At 38.7% G+C, this 19,124-nt stretch overlaps 1 protein-coding gene across 2 annotated transcripts; it reads left to right on the top strand.

Annotated features, from left to right (window-relative positions):
• The first annotated feature begins 2,824 nt into the window (after positions 1 to 2,824).
• Positions 2,825 to 9,315, top strand: LOC134531140 (uncharacterized). 2 transcript variants are annotated; one of them, XM_063366742.1, is made up of 4 exons: positions 2,825 to 2,977; positions 4,299 to 5,118; positions 5,517 to 5,739; positions 6,884 to 9,315. In XM_063366742.1, the coding sequence occupies exons 2-4, from the start codon at positions 4,642 to 4,644 to the stop codon at positions 8,446 to 8,448; spliced, it is 2,265 nt and encodes a 754-aa protein (XP_063222812.1). In that variant the 5' UTR covers positions 2,825 to 2,977; positions 4,299 to 4,641; the 3' UTR covers positions 8,449 to 9,315. The 2 variants fall into 2 exon arrangements, with proteins under 2 accessions (XP_063222812.1, XP_063222813.1); XM_063366743.1 differs by having other exon boundaries at positions 4,299 to 5,739.
• The last annotated feature ends 9,809 nt before the right edge of the window (positions 9,316 to 19,124 follow it).

Here is a 19,124-nt window from a genome sequence, read left to right as displayed (position 1 = left end):
GTGCTATATCAACAAGACGAAAATGGGGACAGGTGCATAATCGACTACGCCAGTGCCAAGTTCGGCCGCGCGGAACGGAATTACCACAGCAATGAACAGGAGTGCCTGGCTGTGGTATGGGCACTGAAGAAATACCGTCCCCACCTCGAGGGTAGGCAATTTGTATTGCGCACGGACAACCAATGCCTCACATGGTTGCGGACCCTCCAGGGGCGGAAAAGCAAACTCGTGAGGTGGGCGCTGTTTCTACAGTCGTTCGACTTCGTTATGGAGCACGTTCCAGGAGTAGAAAACGAGCTGCCGGATGCCCTGTCACGGGACCCTGAGGAGGGATTATGCCTGAAGGACGAGGTATCTTGGGACGAGATACTGCCACCTGGCCGTGAGACGGATCACCACCACCCAAGGGACCCAACCTGCCGCCTGCTTGCTCTAGGTGTAGACGACGACCCGCCTCCTGCGGACATGGTCGAGCTGAAACGTCGGGTGCACGATGCCCAACGCACCTCTCAGGATGCTGAGCGCAGACGCGCGAAGCAAATAGCGGAACCATGTGAGACCTGGACTACGAGGGACGGTGTGCTCTACATACGAGGACTGGGACCCGATCAGGAGTGGCGCACCTATGTCCCACCGGAGGCACGTGAAGCGGTGTTGCGCTTTATGCATGATCACGACCTGGCCGGACACCCTGGGGCAGACCAAACACGGCGGGCGGTCGGTCAGCACTACCACTGGCCCGGCATGGCCCGGGACGTGCGGGAGTACGTGAGGACTTGTGAGATGTGTCAAGAGCGGAAAGCGCGGCGGAGCGACGGGATGGAGCAACAACAGCCTCGCATTCCCACTACCCCTTTCCAGTCCGTCGCGCTGGATGTCATGGGGCCATATCCCCGCACAGCCCGGGGCAAGAGATTCCTGGTGGTAGTGACCGATCTCTTTACCCGTTGGGTAGAAGCTTACCCCACCAGCAATGTACGGGCCAACACCATTGGGACAATATTGCAAACGGAATTCTTCCCACGTTGGGGCTACCCTAGAGACCTGCTGACGGACAATGCCAGCCAATTCGTCGGGAGGCAGTGGCGGGAGATGTGCAACTCGTGGCACGTCGAACACCGGACCACACCTGCCTACCACCCCCGAGCCAACCCGACGGAAAGGCGAAACCAAGAGTTGAAAGTCCAGATGCGCATAAGGCTGGGTAGCGACCATACTAAGTGGGACAACCATCTTGCAGAGGCTCTGTTTTGTATCCGTCGCAAAACCAATGCAGCCACAGGAATGACCCCGGCGGAAATGGTCCAAGGCCACAATTTGCCCTTGCCAGGAGAATGGACAGCCCACGGGGTAGCCGATGAAGAAGAAGATCCAGAGGAGCGCCGTCAACGGCGAGAGGCAGAAATGACAACAGCGCTCGAACACCAGAGGGCCTATACTCGCCAGATAACACCGCAGACGACCCGAATGCCACCGGAACTCCAACCTGGAGAACTGGTATACGTGCGCACGCAGCCTCTGTCCAGCGCGCCGAAGAACTACAGTGCCGGGTTGAGCCCCAGATGGTCGGGACCACACCCGATCCTTAAACGGCTAAGTAGGAGCACCTACCTAGTCCGCCTTGATGGACGGCGGGCGCGAAAAGTGCACCGAGACACCATACGGAGAACATCAGTCCCAGGAGAAAATTTGGTCTCTGAAGATGTCACCCTGGTAGAAGTGGACGAAACGCCTACTTCCGACGACTCGATCACACCCCGAGGCATGCGGGGCCTGTTCCATGCCACCCCCAGCCCCGAAACAGCGACCCTGGAAACAGCAGGAAGCTCGGCCACAAGTCCGAGGCGACGCCGTCGGAGACGCACAACGCGGACACAGATCGATGACGTCACCGGGATGCCCAAGGCGGGCGCCGATGCGGCAGGCGAACAACCTCTGGTGACCGAGCCGGACGAGGAGGAGGCAGATGAGCCACTCTCCCCCACCCGAGGTGGATGGGGACATGGTGCCTCCCTCGCCGATGCAGAGTTCAGAGTCACAGTCGAGGAGCCGGCTGAGACGACCCCGAGACGCAACCGGCGACGTCGGCGAGCCCCACGTTACTTGGCAGACTATGTCACAGGCTCGGAGCTGGACGCGTTTGTGTACGACAACCCGGCGAGTACGGGGCGAGAAAGGCGGCCCTAACTCCAACGACCGCCGTGGGAGAGGGCGTCTCGATCCTGCTGCCTCGGGTGGAAGCACGGACGGCATTGACCCGGGCTTATCCAGGGGGGGGCATCTGACGTCGTACCTCCGTGCCTCTGGGTTAAAGCCCGGATCACAGCCCTGTCCGCAGCGCGCCGCGGCTTTGGGAATGACGTCACTTCCGCTCCGTGCGCGCGAGAGCAGTGCGCCGGCGTCCTGGTCTCCAGTCCCGTGCGAGCCACCTTCGAGGCTAGACGCGGCCGCGAGACGCTCCATAAACTCGCCGCTATTATCGCTTTTGGATTCTGTTCTATAGTGTGTATAATCTTTTTTTTATCGTTTTCTTTACCGTGTGCGTGAGTGTTGTTTTGTATCTGGCGTGTCCGCGGGCCAAAACACGTGGACTAACACAACTAGCCTGCACCGCACATTTCTCCAGCGCGCGACGTCCCACGGCAGCTACACGGGCCGGACGGTCCACCCCTGCCTCCCCGCAGGAGGCTGCTCTACGCGAGAGAGCTGGCGCCGGGCAACACTAGAAAACGGCCGAGCGACGTCCGCCACGTCTCCACGCATTCTACGGAGGCGGGTACGCGACAAGCTGTATTAAATTTAAATGTTTTTTCTTTCACAGGCTGCGTTACGTGAAAAACCATGAAACAAGGTTTTCCAACTATACTTCACATGAGTCTTTCAGTACATCCAAACACGCGGGGAATATAGAAAATGCTGTTGAAAGGAAAACCCAGACAGACAGTGAGACTTGCTACATAACGTTGTCTCCAGCAAGGTTTGAATAATAGTTTTTTTCAACAATTACTTAAGAATAATTAAAGGGCAAAATGCCGAAAGAAGGTGTCTCTCTTACTTTTCTAGCACGGATAAAACGTCTATAACGCATGAATACCTGTATATGAATATTACGTAGGCCTATACACATACATAAAATAGTCCACTACATTACTGCATAGTTTTATAGCATGCTTTCCCGTATGAGATTCATGAAACGTTTCCTTAAATGTTTCCAAATACTTCTGCACTGAATGAAAATTAATAAAAAAGTAATATGCCTGTTCTTGACACATTTCTCTTAAATGTCGTGTGTGTATGTATTTATAATAGCTTACATAAATACGTTCCATCATTTTATGACTGAGAACTGAAAATTAATTGACTCTACATCGGAATCAGTGAATATTCGTTATTACTTACGATTTTTCACAGATTCAATTTGATGAAACATCTCAATCAGTAAACTGTAGAAAACTACATATTAACTTTGTTAAACCAATAATTGAAATAGTGAAACATATTAATTCGCAAATTTAATTTGTAAGATTTCGCGCTCAATTTATGAGGCGGTATTTTTTCATAATATAATATTAGTGTTTTCAGTCCACATACTTTTAAATTCAACCTAAATATTATATCTAACTCAACTACTATCATAAGAAATGGTAGCGTAGTGGTCAGGTCATCGGCTTTCGGCTGCAGACAACACGGATCAAATCATTCTTCCGATAAACTCGTTAGCAAATTGTAAAGTAGGTAACAGTATTCTACAAACATAGGAATATGGAAGAAATAAAAGAATATAATCTTTCATTTTTTATTTAAATTACTTATGATTAAAATTTAGATCTTTATTAACACTTATAAATAGTACTTCAGTTGCGTAGTTACATTTTATGTTAAAAGAAAGTTGAAGGGTTATACCTAGTAACAATTGTATATAACTTATGTGAGCGTTTTCAAAATATTATTTGTTTATAGCTTTTTACTGTTACCATCGCTGAGCGGTTGGAAGTGTTGTTGTTTGCTGTATTCAAATACTGTTTAACATATCTTCCATTACGCCTACAGTTAATAAATTATTTTGTTTTAACGGTTATATAATTAAAATATTCTGAGACGTGGTATTTTTGTTTTACACAGCAATGTTGTAATTTCACAATTGGAACATTGAGCCAAACTTTGCGACATAATTAATGAAATATATTATTAATTTTAGCCTACTAATTATGTCAACAATAATAGTTGTTGACAATTTTAATAGCGTATTTGATTATTATTTCAAGGAAAATCATATCTTTAATTTTGTTTTGTTTTAGGTGTTCCACCTCTCCCGGCGATACTGCTTCACATGATCAAGTAGACATCGATGGAGCAGGTTGTTCGTTTTGGACAAACGAAATATTGGCGACACCGCAGAAAGTCACAACTACTGATTATCCTACAGAAGAATATGATGTTACTGGAATATTTTCAGACACGGAACAAGAGTCAAAATCGGTCACAAGTGACTACACTCAGCTTCTTGAAGGCGTGGAGAAACTTTCGTCACCAGCATCTTCACCCGAACAAACCTCTCCTAAAAAAACTTTCAGCTCTGAATCATCAACCTTTCCGATACAAGGCCGTCGACTGTTTGATGTTGACTTTCTATTCAAAGAAATGTCGCGCATCAGCCAACATAACAAAGTGTTTCAGTGTTCGTTTGAAAATATGCGATTAATAAAAGAACATAAAAATGGAATGATAAGTAAATTTGATTTCAAGTGTAATATGTGTGGTACTGTTGAATCTATTTTCTCGGAGGACCCCCAAACAAATAAAGTCAACTGTAACATGGCATGGGTGAACAGTGTGTTGTTAACGGGCCAAAGTTTTACACAGTTACAAGACATAACTTCAACTTTGGAAATGCCTTGCATGGCCAAGGAGACTTTCAACAAATGTCAAAAATCCCTATCTTCTGTTATACACGATGTCGCATGTCAAAGTATGGAAGCCGCTGGCAAAGAAGAAGCAAGATTGGCAGTAGAAAATGGCAGTGTGGATGTCGACGGAGTTCCTCTCATAGCAGTTGTCACTGATGGAGCTTGGTGTAAACGATCGTATGGAAACAAATATGATGCTCTTTCTGGGGTGGTAAGTTTGTGTATTACGTAATCTTATTGCGTGTTGAATAATAATTTGTAGGCAATCTGTGTTATATCAGTAATTATGTATTATTAGTAACTAAAATAAGTTCATGACAGTGTGAACAACACGTAATAGTTATTTTGTTAATATTTCCTTCTTTTGTAGATAAATGCGACAATTTAAATTCTTTATAAGTGCAAACATTGTATAGTTATTTTGTGATAGACCTGTTTGCTAGTATGAAAGTCTTTTAGGCCTACCGGCATAGAGCCATATACTTAGAGCCTATTGGCATAATGCCAGACATTCGAAATAATGTAATTATCCTGATTATACAATGTTCGTTACCTTACATTAAGTTTTACAGCGAACAGATTAAATATGCTTGTTTTTTTTTCTTATAGGCTTGCATAGTAGGAAAAGAAACAAAAAAAGTTATCTTCGCAAGCACTAGGAATCGATACTGCTGCATATGTTCACGAGCAAACAGTAAAAATGAGACGCCAAAGGACCACGTCTGTTTCAAAAATTGGAACAAGTCTTCAAATGCCATGGAATCTGACATCATAGTGGAAGGTTTCAAATGCAGTGTTTCCATGCATAACCTGAAATATCATCAGCTGATTGGTGAGTCACAAGGTGATCAGTTAATTTCAGATGTTATTAATTATTATGTATTTGTGTCGATAGTATATTTTCGAAATAATTTCAATGCCGTGTGGTATTTAATGTTTTTATTTCCGACGTCGCACGTTTCATATGTTTTCATACAATGCTGCATATTGTAACGAACTGAAATGTAGCGCTTTTGTAACAGCTACTTCCTAAATATACAGAAAGGTATTAGCTCTACAATGTTTATAAATGTAACCTCGCGAAGAGTAGGTACTAAATATTGTGAACTATATGAAAATAGTTAGCCTCAGAGCAGTAACCGAGCGCTCTGATATGTCTACAAGAAGAACGTGCATATGTGGCCATTTCGAGTTAAAAATGATTTGGTAGTTTTCTGTAGGTATTTTTCAGTGAGCCATTGTATGTAAGTAGTTGTGTTAATTAAAGAAATGTTGTCTTGCACTTGTATTTCATACCCCAGAAATAGCATAGCCATACAATTCAGAGCCTACCACTATGTTAATATATGTACTTCTTTGAGGGCTTAACTGCAGATTTATGTCTTGGTATGGTTCTTAGGAATATTTTTAAAGGGTATGCAAGGTATAAAGTTTTCCATTTAGCCGAAAAAAGGACCCAAAAATATTGTAAAGTATGCGGCCTTAGTTTTAATATTTGTGAGAAATAGAGTATTGAAGTCTTATCTTGTTTAAGGCCATGTTACAGCGTTTAACGGCCCTTCAAAAACAATAATTTTTAATCAATGTTTTGTCTATACAGAAAAATCACCCAGTTTTAACAATACCACCTTAAACGTTTTATTAAAGTATTGTCATACCAATAAACATAACAGTTTTTTTCCAATATTTCTAAATAAGTTAACGCCAATTTTTTGCCCGAAAATGAGATAAAGAATGACAAAATAATGTATGCGGCCGAATTATACGTGGTAGATTTAAATAGCTTCTAAGGATTTGTTCACAGTTTCATTTCACGGAGTCATGAATTTTCTCAATTCATTACATTGGAAACTAACTGATAAATTTAACTCATTATTTTCGAAACGCTGCAACATGGCCTTGTATTTTTTTTCGTATATAAATAAATACCTATACATTTATCACATTAGTACGTAGCGTGTTGTAAACATTTTCAGGAGATGGCGATAGCAGCATTATGACCCAGTTGGTGAAGGCTCAGCCATATGGTCCAAATTTTACAATCACCAAAATTGAATGTACTAACCACATACTGCGAAATTACCTTCGAAGGATACGTTGTATTGCTCAAAAGACGAAAAACGAAATTGGTTCCGTTTCTCCTGTTCTACGAAAGGCTGTATCTGACAAACAACTCCGCCTTCGAGCTGCAGTCACCGGAGCTGTGCAGCATAGGCGTGCTCAAAAAGAGTTTCCAATTCACAGAAAAATTGAGGAGTTAAAACTTGACATTTACAATGGTCCATTTCACGTATTTGGTGACCACTCAGGATGCGCAATTAGAGGTTATTTCTGTAGCGGATTGAAAGAAAACGAGGAAAACCTTGTACCGCCTCTTCAAGAGGCAGGTATATGGTCAGAAATAATAGCAGCTCGAAACATTGTTGCACATCATGCTGTAAGCCTTTTACATAATGTCAATACTAATACAGCAGAGTCTTTCAATAATGTGGTTTGCAAGCATGTTTCAAGTAAACGAGTAAACTTTTGTTTGAGTGGTGGCTACCAAACAAGAAGCGAGCTCTCTGTAATTTCTTTTAATTCAGGTCCTCAAACACAGTCCTTTATCCATAAAGGTTTAACAAACAGTAGTCCTGGAAACATCACTAAAGCTCACATACAGCGCAAGGAACGTTCATCAGAGAAAAGAAAGCTCAGGAGGCTGACAAACCCACAAACATTTAAGCGCAGAAAGTTGTATGTGACAGGTCCTGACAAGGATTATGGCTGTGTAGAACAACGCATACCTGACATGGAACCAGACGAATATGCAAGACAGACACAGGAATTTCTCGCTAGTCTTTGTAAAACGGATGAAGAACGAGAAAATCTACAAATCGCTACCAAAGGGCAAAATGATTCTGTTCTCTGGAAATCAGAAAGAATCAAGCGACTGACAGCATCAAATTTCGGTAGAATCTGTAACATGAAGAAATCCACTAAGCGAGCAAAATCCGTTGTCAATATATTGTACAGTAGGTTTTCAGGGACGGAGGCCACAAGGTATGGATTGGAAAATGAGCATAGCGCCATTCAGGATTTTGAAGTGAACTTTGGTAAGAAGGTGGCTCGCTGTGGCTTATTCGTCGATAAGGAACACCCATGGCTGGCAGCAACACCTGACGGTCTTGTTGGAGATGATGGTATCCTTGAAGTAAAATGTCCTGCCGTAGCTGCCAGAATGTCTCCACAAGAAGCAGTGGAACAGAAAAAAGTAACATTTTGTAACATTGTGGATGGTAAAATGTTTCTGAAGAAAGGACATGCTTACATGTACCAAGTGCAGGGACAACTGCATATTACCAATCGTAAGTACTGTTATTTCGTCCTTTGGACACCACGTGGCTTACTAGTGCAACAAATTGAAAGAGAGAACAGTTTCTGGAAAGAAAAAATGATCAACAAACTGACACAGTTTTACATGACGTGCCTTCTACCGGAAATAATAGATCCACGTTATCCTAGGAATATGGAAATCAGGGAACCTGATAATACACTGTAAACAATTGATGGACAATAGCCTTATATGTAAGCCAAAATTACCACAAACAGTACAGGTAAATTCCCATTTTTAAAGAAGGATATTAACAACAAAAATGATTTCATAAAGATTACAGTTAGGCCTATAGATTTTTGTTTTCTAGTCCAATAAACAATTGAAACATAGAAAATTGGCGTACTAGTTTGACGAAAGATGTTTGAAATGATACAGTTATACAGACAAGTGCCCAGTTGCCAGTTTCCGTGCCAACAGAAAAAAAAACCTTATGTTTGTGTATGCTGTGAAATACTTAAATCAATATAATGTAACAGTGTAATTGGCATGCAGTGTCTTATAACTTTGCACTTAGATTATATTATTATGGGCCGTATCTCATTGTGAATCGTTTTAAAAGATATACGTAAAATGTTTGTTTCACTCTACATGTTATATTGTGCGCTGATAGTTTACTACTAGTATCGAGCAGCTGTTTATTTTTATTTTTGGTTTTGATGTATTAACATTAGTTTCATTATTTGTATTTGCACCGTATTATTTATCAAGAGTGTTCGAAACGAAATAATTTGTTATACTGAATCTGAAATAGTTGTATGAATATATTTATTTTTGTATGTTTAAATATGTAAGGTGGAATATTTTTTTGTGTAAACAATTAGTATGTATGTTCAGAGCTATTGTATTGTAGCTATTGTCTCAACAGTTTCAAAACATTAAGCCAGTTTTTTACCATTTACTTAAGCTGATTCATGGTGACAACTGTCTTATTTTGTGGTACAAATTACATAGATGTATAACCTGTAGTAAGAATGAACATAACAATTCTCATAGATATAAAATGTAAATAAAATATGTAAATGTGGCATTGTTGAATGAGCATTAGGTGTTGTGTGAATAATATATTTTGTTATGAATGTTGTAATTTACAAGAAAGATATTTATATACATATGTTGTAAAATATACACATATCCATACACACTTTGCAGCAAGTGATTTCATTACATACCCTTCCATTTTATTTTGGCATTTTGTATACACTGCCAAAGGAAAAGTTTAATTACGATTTACTACCAATCTGTACAAAGTGCCTACAAGAGGTTTACATTTGTGGATACATGTGCCTCTGTAGTACATTATTATTGTAATAGTGAACGAATATTAAATTCACACATCTGGTACTTTAAAATTAAGTAGGAATATGAAGAAAACATACATTATAGTATTTGTTACATTAAGAAGGATCACAAACACACATGGTATTACCCATATTAAAATAAGAATAATATATAAATACATTAAGATTAGAAACATTACAGAGTTTACATTACTTAAGACCGACGACAATAAATAGGGATGTAGTACGTTGAGTAACATTGTCATATATTACATGACAAATTAATCCTTTAGTTCACTCACTAGGTCATTGAATAATCTAAGACAATCATAAGAATAAACTCAGGCAATATAGAACGGCCTATACGAGTACACAAACGAATAAACATTAGACTACTAGTTAACTTACAGTAGAACAAAAACTAAACATGTCTTAATTTTTTATAAAATATTTCATAAGTTTATTTATGACCCGCAGTGAAATTTACAGTTTTTTTGTCCTGAAATAAAATTGCATTCGCTATGTTCTTTCTAGACATCGTTTTCCGCACTATCTCTTAAAAATTGTGAGCTGTAGCGCTAAGCAGCACACAGGCTGACGAACATATAAGAATAAATTTAGCCAATCAGTGTACGCTAATGCGTAGCAAGTTTAATAGTTCAGTCGGTAATAATCTAAATTATTTGTTATTAAATGCAATAGAAACAAAACGATCTCATTTGATAGCAAATGTAGATAGTTGTTTTAAAGTACCACAAATTTGAAACACCATTTGTTAATTCACAGCCAACCATATAAGGAGTGAGGCAATCATCGTTTACGTAACATATGAGAGGCTAATATTGATAATGGTGTAAGTCACTTATATTCCGAAGCACTAGTGTTACATTAAATATGTTTCATACGAAAGCCCCTCTAAATTATTTAATATTTATTAACTTTCTCACAATCATTCAAGCACTTAGTTGGTTCTGTCTTTTAAATATCGTAACAAATAATTGTTTTGTTAAAAATTGGTAATGTGCCTTATTCCACTATCATTCTAAGCCTTTCATATCATTGCATGCAGTTACGGCATTCATAATAAAAGGCCACTTATATTTTCCGAGTTTGAATAGGAAAATATATCTTTATTCGTTAACCATTTTTACTAAAGCCTGTTCTACAGTGACACGGAACCGTAAGCAACGGAAACGCATAACGGAAACTCAAACGCAATCGCAAGAGTTGTGTTGCCAATCTCATGCCGAAGCGTTTCCGTGTCCGCTTGCGTCCACTGTTGCAAGTATATTAAAATATTCGTTTTTGTGCGTTCACTGTAGAACGGACCTAATGATTTATAAGAACGGCTGAAAACAATAGCGTCCGAAATGAAATATGCTAGATGTATTTTACTGCAGAACAATAAACGGCGATTGTTTCATCAGCTGCAAAATATTGCATACAAACACAACTTTAAAAGCAACAGAGCATTCGTTTAATGGGTAATAATAATTATATTATAGTTTCTTCATTCCAAAAGAAAGTATCATGGCATAAAAATATCTTTCACGATTCTCTGAAGTGTTACCTGGCCTTAGTTCAGCGCGGAAATCCTAAACAATGACATTCCGCCGCATGCGCCAGCCAAGTGTCTCGAGGTGCCGGCTCGGTGCCGGGAAGCGGACACCACGTTCACTATCTGCCTCGCGCCCTTTCCCCTGCCCCCGCACTCTCCCACCCAGGTGTCTGCTCGGCGGTATAATTTTTTTTGTCTGATAAAATTTTCTGCACTGGTTATTGCTCCTTAGAGTGGTATAGCTATTGGGAGTCAAATGGACCACTCGGAGGCTTAGAGATGCCTTAAGGACACAGATGAATTGTTCCACAGAAATTGAAATTTTATTAGTATTCATTAATAATAAATAATAATTTAAAACTCATCCGTGCAACAGTTTCTGCACAATAACATAGCATTATATGTGCATATACATTACTTGTGCATTAAATGTGTATTATACATTACGTGTGCATTAAATGTGCATTATACATTACGTGTGTATTATACATTACTTGTCATTATATATTATGTGTGCGTTATAGAATACCAAACGGCATGAAACGCGGTGAGCAGTTGATGCGCATCGAAAAGATTACTTTTCGTAAGCTCTACTAATTTTTCGATTACATTATTACAATTTTTTTTGGTTCGAATTTAGTATTATAATCAGAACTATTGTGTTAATTTTAACAGTCGTCTGTCACGCGCTAATTGTATGCTAGTAAATATAGTCATTTACTACTACACTGCTTTATATTATGATTGAGGTAATTTCCGCCAAAACTATTTCACAGACACAAGCAGCTTTGAGCGTGAAAGAGATATCTTGCGTGTACTCCAGCACAGAACTCTGGGAATGTTTAATCTACTGGCCAATAAGTAGTGTGAAAGAGATATTCTGCGTGTACTCTAGCGCAGAACCCGGGCTTATAGCGGGGCGGGCACACACTAAATACCGTTACCAACTCTCCACTGTTACATTCCAGAGTCCTGACCACTGACGTGTGGGGGTCATTCACCCTGTAGTCTGAGTTCCCAGCTTACACCATGGAGCGCATCCAGCAATATATGCTCAAGAAAAAATATACATTTAAAAAAAATTCAAGGGACTTTGGAAATGTAAACGATATAGTGGAATATAATAATACAAATTAATACTGTAAGCGTTACGTAAGTCTTATTCATTGTAGTAAATAACGTGGACATAAGTTAATAATTAATAAATAATAAGTAACCGTAAGTATTTTAACTGTTATAAGTTACCACTTGTATTTCGATAGCATTTTTAAAATTAAGTTATCATTATATGTTATCACGAGCATGTTGTAAGTTACCAAGAGTAGTTCAGCTGCTTTATAAATTTCAATTATATGCTGTAAAACTTCAACCACGGATTGTTATTAATTATTATTATAAAACACAATTTAAATGAATTATTCATAAATTTGGGATCAGTATTAGCATTGAATATATATAATGTATATAAGTCGCTAGCCCAGGATTCTTTAGTTTTGTATTAAAAATTTCCACTTTTTTTTTTTACTCTGGAAAATAATTTAATTAGACTACAACAATTTCATAATTTCAATTTCTTCGTTTTGATTAAAACCGAGTCAAAACGAAATCACTTTAACTGTGTGAACGCTAATTAATTTTCAATGTAAATTTTAATACAACAAAAGTATTCCCCACTTTGTTTCACATAAGTTACGTTTGTTCGGTGTTTCAACAAAAATCTACAGATTGGCCATTAAATGTGCTTAAGAAATAAAAAAAAAACAATGAATGATATGTGATTAGCTAGAATTGAGCTACATTAGTATTTTTACAATATTAATATGTCAATAGCTTAATGTTCACTGTCAAAAAACCTCATTATATGAAATAGAGTGCGTTTATTTACCAAACGGAGAACATACTTTGAAATTTGATCAATGTAATAAAAATATAAGTTTGAACTAGCCCACACAACCACTTCAGTAAGAATTATTTGTTTTTTAAATTAAAATAGATAAGTCGCTTTATTTACCTGTATCCATAAACAAATTTTCTTTATATTCAATAATATTTCACTATAGTAGTGTATAATATGGCATCCGGGGACAGGCGCCAGTCGGTGGATTGTGATTGTTGGTCCGCCATCTTGGATTGTGACGTCACGGCGGCCATCTTGGATGAGTGTGACCTTGACCTTTGACCTTGACCTTGATTTTTACCTTCAAAACTTGTCAAAATTTGCCAAAATCTGCCCAAAATTCCTCAAAATTCACGAAATTTTCCATTTTTTTGGAAAAATATTCCACCAAAAAATCTCAAAAAATTTGATAATTCAAAAATTAGGATTTCTAAAAACCTCAAAAGTCTTTTTGCCTTAGAAAGAACACCTGATCCATATAGAGGCTTAAGCATCCATGTCTACAGCCTCCGATAAGCCTCTGACTTCATCATGGATTATGTCATCTTGGATTATGACGTCACCGTTGCAATTTCCATTACGGCCGCCATCTTGAAAATCTTTATATATTATCCGATTTTAATGAAAAAAAAATTAAAAATTATAAAAAAATTCAATTAATAAAATTTTAATAAAAATATTTATAAAACATACATTTACGGCATGGAGCTAGGAGTCCTCGGTTCGAACCCGGTGAGGGCAAAAAAATGACTGGTGGCTTCAGACAGACTGACCCCCACCACTTTTTTCATAGCATATATATCGTCACCTAGTATGATGTCATGTCCACCATCTTGAAAATCAGTAATTTTAATGCTATAGATTCGGGAAAAAATCAAAATTCATCAAATAAATTGACAATAAATGTACTGAGTGATTCGATCGGTTCCCGTCCTTGGTTCGATCCCTGGACGATGCAAATCATCTTAATTTTATGTAAAAAATATCAACTTCAATAAATAATGATCAAAGTCCTAAAGGAAGCATAGTTTCCAAATCAACCATTATCCTATAGGTCATTACAACCACCATCTTGGATATTTGTATTTATTGACCTATAAATTCGGGAAGGATTCCAAAATTCACCGAAAAAATCACACATTACTTTACACATTGAATCGATACTTGGTTATATCTATGGACGAAGCTAAAAATAAATTTTATTTAAATACAAGAAAAGTGTCAGGTTTGAGAAATAAAACACCGCAAGTTCTTTTACAAACATAATATTTATTACATAATTTCTATTCTACTGCAGGATCACTTGCGAAAGCCAGCAATCTTATAATCATTTATCCCTGCATAGGCGCGAAATTACTAATTCTTAGCTCCAATCGATTTATACTAGACAAAGAACAACCAGAACCTTTACTAACATAGTCCTCCTCTTCTTGACAGAGTTTCTGGATGCCATTTTTAACAGTTTGCTTCACATCGTCATAACTGTAAATTACTGCAGCCGAAGTCTTGAATGCACACTTCTTCGCTTTGTCATCGAACGGATATGGCTTTCCAAATATACAGTCCAACCACAAGTTATATTTCAAAGGTCCGTTTGTTGCTACGTGATCAGTAAGCTGATTGATTATGTTCTGTCTGATATCGTCAAGAAAATTACAAATGTCTTTCGACTCACTAAGCGTATTTAGATAATAGTAGTCTTTCAATGTACCACGAAATGCAGACTGCGCCAAGTATAAGCCATTATCATTCACCTGTAGAGCACCGATCACATTCTGAGGTTTAGTTCTGTGTTCAGATGCCATAGCAATCGGTTGCTGCGCATCTGTTTTTTTGCTTGTACGCTTTCGAGTCTCCAATATAAAGTGAGGAGTCGAAATTTCTGCAGGAAGTTCAGCAGTAGACGCACGGACTTCACCTTTACAGTTTTTCGCATGTCGACGCAAATTATCAATTCGAGTAAACCATTCATGACACTCATCACAGCGAAACTTCATGCGAGAAGGATTCTTTGTACATTTACTCTCATGTATCCGTACATCATGAGCAAATGCAAACGTCATATCGCAGTAGCTGCAAGGATACCGCGGTGATAAAGACGAGCCTTTCAGACTCGAACCAAATACTGACGTTGCTGCAGTTGTAACATTTCCAGGCATACTCTTATGCACATCAATCATTCGCTGTTGTATAGAAACCTTTACTTTCTGCCGCGCAACAGGACCTTTGCATGTCTCCAAGTGTTGCTGCAAATTAGCATTTCTTGTAAATTGCTTGCGACCTTTCTCACAAACATTTTTCGATAAAGGTTCTTAGCATATTCTCTCTCCTTGTGTCGTCGAGCATTGCTGTTGTTTTAGAAAATCTTGTCGCAGTAACGGCACCGATGTTCGTTGTTTGTTGTCGAATCACCAATCATTGAAGTCTCCATCGAGGTCGTAATGGCGTTCATCGTGGTTTCCTGCGCAGCCAGCTCTGTAGTCATTAAGCTCTCTTCTGCTGGTGGTACCATGACTGTTAAAGTGTCCTCCAATGTTGACGCCGTCTTTGCCAACGGGATCTGCTCCTTCTTCGTCGTCGCTGACGTCAAGGTTACCGTAGACGATGGTACAACCTCCATCGAGTTCAACGTTAAAGTCGGTAAAGATGCCATCGAGTTCACAAGAACAGGTAATTACGCGACTTATGCACCAGAAGAAACAAACTAGGTGATCCTTACACCGTCGGTGAGAGTAACAAACTGAGCGAACTTCTGTCTAGGACTCGCTTATATACATGCACCGGATGGAATAATTCGCTAGTCAAATCAATAACCATTTACTATAATACTAGAGTCAAAACAGCATAAAAAATAGAAGCCCATTCAACGAAAAAGGCAGTACATTTTGGAAGCTCCATCAACAAAAAGGCAGAACATTTTGGAGGCACAATAAAAAAAGGCAGCACATTTTGGAGGCACAATAAAAAAGGCAGCACATTTTGGAAGCACCATAAAAAAAAGACAGCACATTTTGGAAGCACCATAAACAAAATGGCAGCATATTTGGAAGCACCATCAACAAAACGACAGCACATTTGGAAGCACCATCAACAAAAAGGCAGCACATTTGGAAGCACCATCACAAAAGGCAGCTCATTTGGAAGCACAATCATCAAAGAAAGGCAGCACATTTTGGAAGTACAATCAAAAAGGCAGCACATTTGGAAGCACCATCAACAAAAAGGAAGCACATTTGGAAGCACCATCAACAAAAAGGCAGCACATTTTGAAGCACCATCAACAAAAAGGCAGCACATTTGGAAGCACCATCAACAAAAAGGCAGCACATTTGGAAGCAGAATCAAAAATGGCAGCTCATTTGTAAGCACCATCAACAAAAAGGCAGCACATTTTGGAAGCACCATCAACAAAAAGGCAGCACATTTTGGAAGCACCATCATCAAAAAGGCAGCACATTTTGGAAGCACAATCAAAAAGGCAGCACATTTCGGAAGCACAATCAAAAAGGAAGCACATTTTGGACTCACCGTCAATCAAAAGGAAGCACAGTCCACATTCTACAAAACGAAAACTCATTTAATGAAAAGCAGGTACATTCTCACGTACATTCAACTCGGTAGGATGCGATCGTCAATGTTAAGTTAGGATATAATGGCATCATTAGTCTATGAATCCATCAGTTTTTAGTTCCATGTAAGTCATTGGCTCCAATAGTAAAAATTACAAAAAATTCTGGCTTGTGCTAGAACTCTATCCTTGTTCAACAAATGAGAAGTTCACAAGCTGTCAGAATCTGTTTTTGTAATTTTTTATCTATTTTTTATTTATTATTGTTATTTTGAATTTTGAATTTTTTTCTGTGATTTTTGATATCAAAGAAATGTGTGTGTCGGTTTTCTCGGTGTGCTCTCTATTATTCATGCCAATATTTTGATGGTTTTCTCCATGTACTCCCGATTAATCTTGTCAATATTTTGATGGTTTTCTCCATGTAGGTACTCCCGATTATTCTTGTCAATATTTTGATGGTTTTCTCCGTGTGCTCCTGGTTGCTTCTGAGAAACCGATCTAAGCATGAGGATTTTTTACTTAATGAATCATGTCATTTTATTCAGCGTTAAATTTAATTGATTGAATTTCTGCTACTAAATCATCACTTTCAATATTTTTATCAGGTGGAATTCAAACGAGAATACCATTACTCAGTCATATATAATAATAAGCTCTGAGACATCTGAGAATCACTAATAAGCAAGACGAACTTCCTTCTCCTTGGTGCTTAGCGGAGCCATCCTTCTTTTGCGGTCGTTAGTGAGCATCCTGCATCCCACATAAAAGAACTAAATAATATTTACCTGTAAGCATCATGTGGTGTCATCTGTTGACAGTGTTAAAAAATTAAAATAGAAAATTGTATATGGTACAAACAGAATACGTTTTAAGAAAAATGTTTTCTCATTTTAGATGTCTTAAATGGATTTTGAGGTTGAAATGACAAGCTTTTGGAACTTCTAAATAGTTAATTAATACATTATGTAATATGTGATGATCATGTTAATACCAAGAATTCAGAAATGTACTGAAGAACTGTTTGAACTATTTTGCAATTCCGAATATGCACAATCTTAGTGCAGAAGAAAACGCTGATAATCAAGAAACAGCCAAGATTACTGAATGTGATAACGCCACACAAACACTTATCTCTCCCAAAGATCATTAATTAGAAACTGTCTGAAATACGTTATACTTATTTCAGCGACACGGAAGTAGCAGCATCACTTATCATCAATGGTAGAACTAATGAGTCTACCACACTGCCAAATACTGATGATACACTAAAGAAAATATGACTTAGGCCAAGCTTCGTAAAAAAGTATTGTTGATTAGAAGTAGTATATAAATGTTAATCCAGAAACATATTCCAGGTTGTGGATGGTGTGGATGTGTTCAATGATCGACCGCCCTAACATCACAGCAACCATTTTGGATGAACGTTACCTTGACCTTTGATCTTAACCTTAGACCTTGACCTTGACCTCAGTCGCTATCTTGAATTCGAACGTCCCACTCCCTGAACGTTGCAATTTTCAATACTGCCAGCATCTTTAATTCTACATAATGTTACGCCCGCCATCTTGGATCTGACATCACAGTCACATTTTTCGATTCTGACGACACAGCCGCCGTCTTGTCTGCTGGAGGCAGCCATCTTGGATGACGTCACGGCCGCCATATTGATTTTTCTGTTTTTTTTTGGAGGCCACCATCTTGGATACCGACATCTTTTTTTTCTGTTGCTTGTTGCTTTAGAGCGCCAGCATCACACTGTCTCATTGAAACCGAGGTGATTCGGACCATGCCAGCTCAGACCTCTGGGTTGGAAAACATACACCTTTGACCGCACAGCTAATGAGACATTTGCCAGACGTAGAATTAAATAAAGTATGAAAAAATAACACACATTTCAAGTTGAATTTTTTTTTTTAATTTGAAGGAGTAATCGCATCACCTGCTAGAGTGTGCTGTCATCATATTATTTCATTTTTACCCTCTAAAAAGCAGTATTATTTATTACATTGACATTCACCATCTTTACGGCCGTCTTGGCTGCCATATTGAAAATCTGTAATTATAAAACTAGAACTACCGGAAACAATAATTACAAAATTCATTAAAAGATCACTAATTGATTTACTTATTCATTCAAACAGTGATGGTTTGTTCAATACAAATACAATTCAATTTTTAATTAAAAATTCTCAAATTTATAAAAAAAAAGTCAAATTTTATATAAAAACACACTTGCACATTTGGTTTTAGCCACCAACTTAGATTCTAGAAACGTTGCACATTTCGTTTGGTCCGGCATCCTAAAAATCCGTAATTATTATTCTAAAAATTGGGGGAAAAAAAAATTTATAAAATATTTAATAAATCAATTTTTGTTAAATAATAATTTAAAAACACACTCACACCTTTGGTACAAAACTGGTGAGGATAAAAAAAGACATTAGATCCTTCCTCCACGGAAGCCATATATAGCCAACTATTATGATAGCATGTCCGCCATCTTGTTTTCGTCTGCTGGAAGCCACCATCATGTTTTCG

The sequence above is a fragment of the Bacillus rossius genome, chromosome 3, assembly GCF_032445375.1.
Source record: "Bacillus rossius redtenbacheri isolate Brsri chromosome 3, Brsri_v3, whole genome shotgun sequence".
Lineage (NCBI taxonomy): Eukaryota > Metazoa > Arthropoda > Insecta > Phasmatodea > Bacillidae > Bacillus > Bacillus rossius.
The sequence above is the reverse complement of the archived record's forward strand: the minus strand, read 5'-3'. Positions and strand labels throughout refer to the sequence as shown.